Consider the following 10,664-nt stretch of genomic DNA (forward strand, 5'->3'; position numbering starts at 1 on the left):
GCAAAAGTGTCTGCTGGTCCAGCTCACCTTGGTGCCTTGCTGTGCCTAAAACTTAGCTGCAAAATGAAAGCTGTGCCCTTACTGCCCATGAGCACACTGATGCTTCAGGAATCAATTTTAAAAAGAGCTTTGATCTTTTTCTACTATTTTTGAACTGAAAAAATTAATACCTTTCTCTCTAAACCCATCTTCCCATTCATCTCCAAAAAGAGTAAAATGCACTGAGGTAAATTACTTTCTTGACTTCCCAGTGCCTCGAATTAGTTGTTCCAGTCCCATCTCGTCACCTGTCCCTTCCCATCCTACAACTCAGAGATTTCATCTCATTCCCTGTTTGATCTGAAACCCAGAGTCCAGGGTTTCCATGGACTTAAGTGAAAGTTGTGGAGTACAATGTGAGACAGAACAGTCAGAGAGAGCAGTTTCACCAAAGCTAGCCCTAGCAGCACCTCGCCTTCTCTCCCTGCTGGGGTTTGCAGCAGTGGGCAGGGAGAGGATTTATTCTGTGCATCTGTGCCTTGAGCTAAATCCAGAACTCCTTCCAGGAAAATGGCAGTTCATGGGATTGTAACGTGCCTTCATAGGGCCCATCAGCCCGGGAAGGAGGAGAAGTAAATATGAAATGAAACCTCTCACCACATGGTTGTACTTTGGCCAGTTCAAGAGGGGAAAGGCAGGAGCATGCATTGGTAAGGGTGGCCTGAGCAATGGGGGTGGTTGGGCAGGTGCTGCCCAGCTGCCATTGCCTCAGGACATGAGGGCTTGGCTGACAGATGCAGGTGTGATTTGAAGCCATCCAAACCTGTGGGAATCACTGTGGTGCTTTTCCTTGGCTCCTGTTCTTCTTAGAGGGGCTCTGAGGCAAGGCTGGTGTTTGTCTGAGGGCTTACTGGCACTGCCACTCTGGGAGAGGAGAGTCAATTGGAGACTTTCCTCATAAAGTTGTCCCAGCAATACTTTATTTCTGCTTTTCTTTTGTCTTGAGAATGTGACTACCCTTCAGCACTAGTTGAATGATTGTCTTATCTCTGCTTTATAAAACCCCTAGGAAAAGAAGATCTTAGAGAACAGAGGTTTATTTAATAACCTTTGTCATTGCTTCATTCCTCACCGTTGGCTCCTGCTCTTGCTGTTGTCTGCAGAAGGCAGTGACAGTGGCTGAATTGGTGGCTGCACACAGCTAGGCTTTGAGATGAAATTTGGCATTGACAAATGTCAGCCTTAGAGCCCTGGATGTGTTATTGACAGTGAGAGCAAAGGGCCTCATGGGAATAACAGTGTTCTTGTATGTTCTTTTAGGAGCTGTCTTTTGCAATCAGCTCTGTCTATTTCTAGCATTCCTCCCCAGCTGAATTTCCCTGAAGTTTTGGAGTCTTTACCTTAGGTCTTGGAGGGAAGGGCCACCACCTCAAGCTGTGCACCTGTGCTGGCCAGCGGGAGACGAGGCTTGCCCAAACCAAGTGCCCTTCCTCTGGTGGCAGAGGGCTCCTTCAGCTCTCATGGAAAGTGTTCATCCTCTTGCTGGAAGGCTCCTGAGTGTCACAGGGTGCTGCAGATTTGTCAAAGAAAGAGAGAGGTGGGGATGAAGAGCTCTATGTGATTTGGTGAATGAGGCTCCTGATGTCTCCCTTCCCTTTGGCACTCCTAGCGCCCCTGGTGCCTCAGTGAGCACTGAAATTCCTGGCACTGTCCAACCTGCCTCTAGAAAAGGCTTGTTTCAATGCAGGGTCCTGCTGGCCTCTGATCCTGGCCTTTCTGGTGCCTTACATCAGCCTTTGGGCTCTGCCTCCTCCCATCTGTGCAGTGTCTGTGCTGGCCTTCTCTTCTCACCTATGTTTGCATCTCCCTTGCAGGTCTGGATGGATGCAGGCACTCAAATCTTCTTCTCGTATGCAATCTGCCTGGGATGCCTGACGGCTCTGGGCAGCTATAACAAATACCACAACAACTGCTACAGGTAACTGCTGCCTTGAGCCTTCCCTCCCTCAGCATCAGGGATCTGCTGGGGGCTGCTGGCCTTTGGAAGTGTTGTGGTTTCTGTTTCTACTCAAGGCATAGGAAAACACAGGAAAACTCTTTCTAGGTGTTTTCTCCCCAAATCCAGTTCTCTGTGCTTTATACTCATGGGAATTGTCTGTCTGTCCCCTCTTCCACACTCTGCAAAGTTAGATCCTCTTCACTAGCTTTGTGACCCCAGCCCACACTACATCCTCCCTTAATATTTGTGTGCACGAGCAGCCGCAGGGGAATCACCTTGTGATTTATCCTTCTTTGATCCATTTGGAGCCAGTGACTGGCACAGCTGTCAGTGCTCTGGGCTCCTGTGTGCTGTCCATGGTTACCTATGAGCCTGCAGATGAGACTTCTGTTTATTGCCTGCTGGACTGTGGGAACAGAAATGGACCAGGTTGCCAGATAGAATCAGGCTGCTGGTTTAAAGTGGTCCACTGAAAAGAAACTCATTTTGCTGCAGGTGTATCCATCCCCAGGGTTAAAAAGCTCATGTGAGAAGAGGCCATCTCTCTTCCCACACTTTCTCTGCTGATTGGGTTGCTCCTGGCACTGGCTTCTCCCCCCATCTTTTAAATTCAGAATTGTGGTTGTTGCCATCAGAGGTCCAGGCACACCCCTGGCTACATGATCCTTGCTTTGCATCTTTCTTCACCTTAGGAGTTCATTCCTGCTGCAGGGCTGCCTCTCCAACAGCAGCTGGGCTAGGTTGCCTGTTTCTTTTCATGTCCCTTCACCCAGATTCAGTTTTGAGAGAAAAAGCTGCAGGAAAAGAAGAGATAATGGATCTGTTTCTTGCCTTCAACATGTCCTTGGACATTAGCTCTTTGCATCCCCAGTCTAATACGTAAGATGGAGATGATGACAGGCTGCTCAGCAGCAGGGTTGTAAGGAGCTCCTGTGACTGCAGCTGGGAGTTGCTGTGGAGAGGGGAGAGAGCTCTGTGTGCACATGGTGCTGTGCTGTTACCCTGTTGCCATTTGGCTTTTCTAGGAACGCTGCTCTTTAGTTCTGGTGTCAAACCTTTGACTGGCCTTAAACAGGCACGGACCCAGCTTTAATGAGTCACTCCTGTGCTCTACAGGCTTAGTTTGGGTAAGAAGACAGAATGAGGATTTAGCAGGGGACAGAGACATCAGCATGGTGCCCCACTTTGTTGCACCAGGTGTAACCTTTGGTGACCTGGAAAATCATGTAGGCAGTAGAAACCATTGTTCATCTGGCAGTGGTCCAAGATGGCATCAAACAGGATCGACCATTTCTCGTTTCCTGCAACAGCAAGGGAATTCTCTAGGTTTTCCTGGCTTCCTTTCAGGTGTAAATCTGCAGAGATCTCTTTGATCTGACCATCCCCTCATTTTACTCTCTACTATGACACCCCTTCCCACCTTCCAGATAATGGGAGAACACCTTCCAGCCCACGCCTTTCCAAGGAGGGTGTGACCTGTCATGGATACATCCAGGGGAAAGAGGGAGAAACACCAGGAAGGAGGAGGAACTATTTGAAACATGTGAGAATTTGTATCAAATTACTGAGAATATCATTTGAGTGGAGAGTAGGAAATTTATAGCAACTGGAGAAATGATGTTCTGTCTTGGGCTTCCCATTGGGTAGCTGGGATTGGTGGAATGTGGTCTTCCTTTCCAGCTGGGATATTCACTGTGCCTTAGAAACCAAATGCAAAGGCAGAGCAATGGTGCTGGGTGCTGTGCAGCCCTTGACAATGCAAAGAACTGTGCTTTGGAAGGAATAAGTTGAATTTGTATGATGCAGGGGCTCTGACCTAGTTAACATGCAAGCAGGAGCACAAAGCCCCAGAAATACTATGTAACAGAAGACTGGTACAGAAAAATCACACTGGATTTGCAGAGTAGCATTTAATAAAGTCAGAGCAGGCCATGAAATGCCAGAAGGGGTGCACTCAGTTTGGTTCAGAATATCTCAGAATGTTGCTGCAAATGTTATTGTTGTCCCCAGGGTTGCAGTCACAAGGGGACTAGGGAGACTCAAGCGTGGAAAGGAATTGGATAGATAAGAGATGTTCAGTTTAAAGTGTTGATGGATGAGAATGAGATGAAACAGAGACAAAAGGGAATAGACTAGAGAAAATAAATTGGATGGCTGTGATTATCTTTTTCTCATAATGCAAAGACCAGGAGATACCTAGTAGTGCTGAGAGCCCAGAAGATTGTAACTGGTCTGAGAAATCTATTAAGGAAAAAAAAAAACATGTTCCCTTCTCAGACAAAAATAAACTGTTACATGCTGCTACAGGAGGGACCAGGGGAGAGAGAGGAAAAAACCAGAAAAAATCCCTGGCATTTAGATGTGGGGGAAGACTATCTCACCAGCAAGGAGCTTGGGTGAGCAATACATCTTTATGCTGTCCTTGGACAAGGCTGCCCTTGGGGCAGTCCTGCTGTGCTGTCCAGCCTGGGGCATCTTTCTGCAGCTGCCGGTGCTGGGTCAAGCTGCAGCTGTGTTGGGAGAGACACAGTGGCTGGGGCAGAGAAGCAGGTGCTGCCCTGGTGTGGGCCATACCCACTGATGCTTTTCCCCCTTCTCCCAGGGACTGTGTGGCACTGTGCTTCCTCAACAGCGGCACCAGCTTTGTGGCTGGCTTTGCCATCTTCTCCATCCTGGGCTTCATGGCACAGGAGCAGGGCGTGCCCATCGCCGAGGTGGCCGAGTCAGGTGAGTGGAGCCCTGCTGGGATGGGGCTGTGGGGTGCTGCCACTTGAGCCCCCAGTGACCGGGGCATGCCTGCAGCTGCAGGTTCCCATCCCCTGCTCTCTGCCCCCAAAAGGGAGAAGTGAGAGCAAATGAGTGCACACCCATGAAGAACTGCGATGCAGTAGCTGTGGTTTGAGCCTAATACAAGCTGTCTCTAAGGGTGAGGGCTGGGGTTAGGCAGCTGCTGTCTCCTCTGGGGAGGGTGCTGGGGTGACTGCACGGCACATGCCCAGCCTTGTGCTGTGCTCCCTGGGCTCAGAGGCTTCCCCCGGCTCCCAGCCCTGCAACAGTGAAGCAGGCAGAGGTTTCTGTGTCCCCTTACCTCCCCTCCTGCTTCTCCTTCCCTGCTCCAGGAGCCCGAGTTCATGCACAGCACGGGTTCTCCTGCGGCGAGAGGTTGCATTGGCTGTGCCCTGGCTGGGTGGCTGCCTCTGAAGCAGCCGTGCTGCGCTCTCAAAGCCCTTCTCCCTGCAGGGCCTGGCCTGGCATTCATCGCCTACCCTCGGGCTGTGGTCATGCTGCCCTTCTCCCCGCTCTGGGCGTGCTTCTTCTTCCTGATGGTTGTTTTGCTGGGACTGGACAGCCAGGTAAAGCTGTGGGGGCAGAGCGATTCCCTACCAGACAAAATCCGCTGTCTCTTCAGGACAGGCTTCAACTTGGCTGAGGGGGAGCCAGTGGGGCTGGGAAGCTGATGGGCTGACAGAGGTGGGATCTGTGCTTTTTGCAGTTTGTCTGCGTGGAGAGCCTTGTGACGGCTCTTGTGGACATGTACCCCACCATCTTCCGCAAGAAGAACCGCCGCGAGAGCCTCATCCTGCTGGTCTCCGTCCTCTCCTACCTGGTTGGCTTGGTGATGCTCACAGAGGTATTTGGGGCTCTGACCACCTGCATGGTGCTTGACAGGACAGAGTGGGAGCTGGGGGGTGGTGAGGTCTACACTGGGGCCGAGAGCTTGCTGCTGATTCCCATCCTGCTGCCCTGGGCCTTCAGGAGGCTGCCCTGCCCTTCTCATGCCATTCACATTCTCCCAGCCCTTACCCCTTGTGCCAGTCACAGTCCTGGTACTTCTCCTGCCATGACTGATAGCTGGAGCTCTGGACAGCCTGTGTCTTGGTTATAAATTTATCTTGCCACAGACCTAACCTTTACAGCTGTAGTCTGTTGCATGGGAAGGGGAGTGCCCTTGTCCTTCTCTTTCCTCCTGAATGGAGCTACAGGAACACTTGCTATAAGGAAACTCATCAGGCCTGAGTCCACCCCTTATCTATTATACTGATATCATCTGTATTATCCTTGTGATTAATTGCCTGGGAGCTAAACTGTTCTTGTTTAAAACCCTTAACTCTGCCTAACAATACATGTGTGTGGATTGATGCTGTCAGAATGCTCTTGGCACTTTCTGTTCTCATTTGGGCATAACTGTTGGAAAAGTTTTGATATTGTACATGCAACATTGTGCCTGGACTTACCCACAGGCCTGTTTTGCAGACAGCCCTGCACACCTGGGCAGTGAGAACACCAGGCTGCATGCAGTTATTTCCTTCTGCAAATTGGGGCTTTGAAGTCAGTCAGATGGATTGCGTATCTTAAAGGGGTTTTCCATCCTGACTTCCAGCCACAAGAGCTGCCTAGGTTTTGTCTTCTCCCAAAGCATCCCCACAATCTCTGTCAGTCAGTTTCCATCTGCTGTGCTGCCTTACATTGAAATGCAGGGCTGCAGAGACTCCTGAGAGCAGCAGGGTGGCTGCATGTCTCTGTCAGGCTGAAACCCTGTCCCAGAAAGGGAGATGCCTCCAGCTCCGGGGATGACACTGGGTTTGTTTCCTGCTCTGGCTCTTTGCCTGATTCCTCTCCCCTGTCTCTCACCTTGCTGCCCACTTGGGCCTTCCCAGGGTGGGATGTATGTCTTCCAGCTCTTTGATTACTATGCTGCCAGTGGCATGTGCCTGCTCTTTGTGGCCATCTTTGAGACTCTCTGCATCGCCTGGGTCTATGGTGAGTATCAACCAGCGGGGCCACAGCTCTGGCCCCTCACGCTCTTGTCTGCTTCATCCTCAAAATGCCGGTCCTTAGCTCAGCTTGGTAATTGCTTGGCAATGCAAGGCAGAATCTAAACCTTTGCTTTGGTGCCCCTGGACACAACTGGCAGGGACTTCCTCACAGGAGTGCCCTGGGGGATCTGCTTGGCAGATATCCCCTGCTTGTTTCTATGTGTTCCCTCTTTTGAGACCTCCTTCTTTGGGGAATTGGAGCTGTCTGAAAAATCTCTTCTCAGCCTCTGTTCAGAGGGCTTGAGACTCAGACATTTTTGAGAGCCCTCTCTCAGTCTTGACAGTCAGCAGGTATGGGTAAAACCTGGGCTGAGGTGCTAGCCTTGGAGATGCTGAGGGGATGGCCCTGCTGACCTGCTGAGCTGTTTGGGGGATAGGAAGTTAGTCCAGGACAAGGACCGAAGCTGGCCACGCTCCTGAGGAGCTCCCTGACCCGACTGTTGGCTACACTGAGGCTGCTGCACCTCAAGAGTGGTGAAGCAGGACCCTGGACACCCAGACCCTGCTGCCCTCCTTCCCTGGGGGCAGTGAGGGGTCCCATCCTCGCCCTCTTCTGCAGGTGCTGAGCGTTTCTATGATAACATTGAAGATATGATCGGCTACCGGCCGTGGCCCACCATCAAATACTGCTGGCTTTTCATCACCCCTGCGGTTTGCATGGTGAGGACACACAGGAGGAAGAGCTTGGGGAGGAAGATGGGAGACTGGGGGCCTCTGAGATACAGACACCCACATAAATACAGAGGGATGTGCATATGTACAGGGGTTTGTGTGGCCTGGACTATGGAGCCTTTTGTTGGTGGTGCTTGTAGCTCTGGGGGCTGGGTGTGGGACTCAGCAACAGAGAGGCTAAGCTGTGACAGAGCTGTTTGCTGGTGGGACAAGCTCCTTGATGCCATGAGGGGCGTTGCCCTTGGGGGCTGTCCCAGCAAACCCTGCTTAATGGAAGTCTCCTCTGCTGCTGCCCTGAGGTGCTCCTTTTTACCACGAGTCTCTGTGCAGATGTGTACTCACCACGAAGACCTCTCTTTGCTCATGGTGTTGATTTTCTTTCTCTTTTTTTTCCTGGTCTCTTTCACCTTGCCAGGCAACCTTCCTGTTTTCTTTGATCAAATACACCCCGCTGACGTACAACAAGAAGTACGTGTACCCGTGGTGGGGAGACACCCTGGGCTGGCTGCTGGCCCTCTCCTCCATGGTGTGCATCCCTCTCTGGATCATCTACAAACTCTCCACTATCAAAGGCTCCCTCAGAGAGGTGAGGTTGGTGCTCTGGGATCGGGGCATGGGCTGTGCTTCTGTGTTGAGCTCCAGCCCTGCAGCAGAATCATCTGCATGTTGCAGGTTGATTAGCAAGGAGCCAAGAATAAATCAATTAAATGAGTTAATTGCTATATCAGACCTGTTATTTAAAGTTCTGCCTTGCTGGAGGGCTGCTCCAATCTGGCTGCTGCCTCGTGGTACCCTTTTTTTAATTTCTTCTGTCTCTTGGCAAGTACCACCAGGAAAAAGGTCATTAGATGGAGAGAATAAAGATGATCTCCATGCTGCCCTTAACTGAGCCTTGAGGACTTGCTCTGAGAAAGCTCCAGATCCCCTGAGCATTATGATCAGTGAGTTCACCAGTCTGTGTTGAGGCCATAGAGCTGGAATGCAGGAATCACAGGGAATCTGGAGGTCCCCTCAGTTTTAGTGCTCTGGCTCTCTCCTGCTTCCAGAGTGATGCATTACTGGTTGCCTTTTAATACACTGCAGGGGCAGGGAGCTGAAAAACCAGGCTGCAGATAAGCATCCCATCCCTGCCACAGCTCGTGATTTCAGGGTGAGGTTTCACAAACAGCCCCAAACCCCCAGGGTCCCGCTCACTCCCTGCCTCCTGCACGTGTTCAAGAATGGGTTGTGACAGCAATGGGCCCCTGACCCCTGTGTCCAGCACAGACAGGCAGGAGTGGGAACAGCTGCAGGGGCATGGCAAGGCTGCACAGCGTGGTGTGGTGTGAGAGTAAACTTGTCATGAACTTGTCCTGAACTTGTCCCAGTGGAAGGCAGCCCTGTGTGCACAGGCTCTGTGCTGATGGAGGGCACTGCCTGGAGGCACTCGGTCACCAGCCTTCCTTCAGACTGTGTTCTAACCCTGCTCTGGGGCAAATGGAGGACAGAGCTTTCCTTCATTATCCCTGTGTTACATTCTCATGTGTTCAGTGCCTCTCTTGGGACAAGTGGCTGGAAGACTGAGTTTATCCCCTCAGTTTCTGAAGTACTGACTGTTCTTATTTTGGACATCTCTGGCATTTATGGACCAGATCTGCAGCTGGGCCTGGCTGGCTGAATGAAACACAGGGCTGGTGGGGGAGAGCCCAGGTCACTTTTTGTCTTTGCAGCTGTTTAGTGCCTGTCTTTGCCTTCCAGAGGTTTCGCCAACTCACCTGCCCACTTGAGGACTTGCCTTCCAGGCCGGGCACAGAGCAGCCCCTTCCCCCCTCCAGAGCTGGCCTCCTGATGCTGACAGAGCTCGAGTCTCATTGCTAGGACCGGCATGGCTCTCCCTCCCTCCCCCAGGATGGTTTCTGTACAGCCTTTGCCACCTGTTGGATAACACAAGGATTCTTCACTCGCCAAGAAGAGAGGGATTTCTGGGCTGAGCTCCCTTCCCTGGAAGATTTGAAGGGCTGAGGAAGAGGCTGCCATGGAGATGGTCTGTGTGGAGTTAGCAATGCACCTTAATTCTCTCCCTGGAGAGAGCTCTGAAGGGACACATCAAGCACCAGTGTTCCTGAGCATTGCCAGGCTTCTGGTGGGCAGAAAGGAAGGACTGACCCTGCAGTAAAGAGTGTCAGAGTCTCAGAGCTGTGGCTCCATTGTGGACTTGGGGAGCTTCTCCATTCATTCCATTAAATCTGTGTTTTTCCTGACTCGATCTGCTCTGTCTCTATTTTGTCCCACTGGTGTCCAGCAGCATGTTAGGTGAGATGTGCTGGGCATCCAGGTCTGGATCTCTGTTGTGCTGGCACAGGGATATGGGAAGGTGGCCAGAGAGGAAGGAAAACAGGGAGCAGTGGTTCAGTGGCTCCTCCTAAGTGATGGGCCTGGGGTACCCTGGTGAAGAGTGCAATGCCAACTTCTGCTGGAGCCACTGCCAGCTCTCAGACAGAAGTCATCTGTGTGAGTCACTGGGCTGCTCCTGGGGTCTGAGAGGAGTATGTGGATTTGTGTTTTCTTCTCACAAGTGAGAGATCATGGGAAACTCTCCCTCACCTCTGCAGGTCTGTGTCTTGACCACCTTCCAGGTGCTCTGGAGCCAGTCATTTTGGTTTTCCTGGGAATGGAAGAAGGGCTGAGTGGTGGAAACGGAATCTGCATGTTATGTCAACAAATAGGGCCCCTGGCTTCCAGGCTGTTTGGGTAAAAGAAATAAAACTCAAAGAGCCTTTGTTTTAAGTGCTGTAGCCCCAGCATCCGAGGAGGGCAGCCAGAGGACACGTAACCCTGGGAAGCTGGATGGCTCCCAGGAAAGCCTGAGGAAGCTGGAGCCCGGACAGGGCTGAGGCAGCAGCCGGAGGCGCTCAGCTGCCCGAAGCACACAGGGGCACCACGCCACGGCCAAGGCTCCTGCTGCCGCGGCCAGAGCAAGACGCCAATTAAAGCGAATTAAAGCGAATTAAAGCGAATTAAAGCGAATTAGCGCAAGCCGCGCCATTAGCCACAAGGTGGCCCCAGGTCCCCAGCCTTGGTGCGGGACACCGGGACACCGGGACACGGGGACACGGGGACACCGGGACACCGGGACACCGGGACACCGGGACACCGGGCACGGTGACCGGCCCTCCTCGTCCCCGGCCGCTCCCCTGGGCAGCTGTGCGCTGGGAACA

General features: G+C 52.0%; 1 protein-coding gene across 3 annotated transcripts in view; it reads left to right on the forward strand.

Annotated features, from left to right (window-relative positions):
* The window catches only part of SLC6A13 (solute carrier family 6 member 13), a 29,355-nt gene extending 19,650 nt beyond the window's left edge, over positions 1 to 9,705 (forward strand). For 2 of the 3 annotated variants that reach the window (XM_058853082.1, XM_058853079.1), the window contains exons 8-15: positions 1,854 to 1,957; positions 4,581 to 4,705; positions 5,219 to 5,331; positions 5,472 to 5,609; positions 6,637 to 6,739; positions 7,355 to 7,455; positions 7,883 to 8,053; positions 9,205 to 9,705. In XM_058853082.1, the coding sequence (XP_058709065.1) occupies positions 1,854 to 1,957; positions 4,581 to 4,705; positions 5,219 to 5,331; positions 5,472 to 5,609; positions 6,637 to 6,739; positions 7,355 to 7,455; positions 7,883 to 8,053; positions 9,205 to 9,324 (975 nt within the window). In that variant the 3' untranslated portion in view covers positions 9,325 to 9,705. The remainder of the gene's footprint in view (positions 1 to 1,853; positions 1,958 to 4,580; positions 4,706 to 5,218; positions 5,332 to 5,471; positions 5,610 to 6,636; positions 6,740 to 7,354; positions 7,456 to 7,882; positions 8,054 to 9,204) is intronic. The other variant, XM_058853083.1, reaches the window with a different exon arrangement.
* Positions 9,706 to 10,664: the final 959 nt, after the last annotated feature.

The sequence above is a fragment of the Poecile atricapillus genome, chromosome 18, assembly GCF_030490865.1.
Source record: "Poecile atricapillus isolate bPoeAtr1 chromosome 18, bPoeAtr1.hap1, whole genome shotgun sequence".
Taxonomy (NCBI): domain Eukaryota; kingdom Metazoa; phylum Chordata; class Aves; order Passeriformes; family Paridae; genus Poecile; species Poecile atricapillus.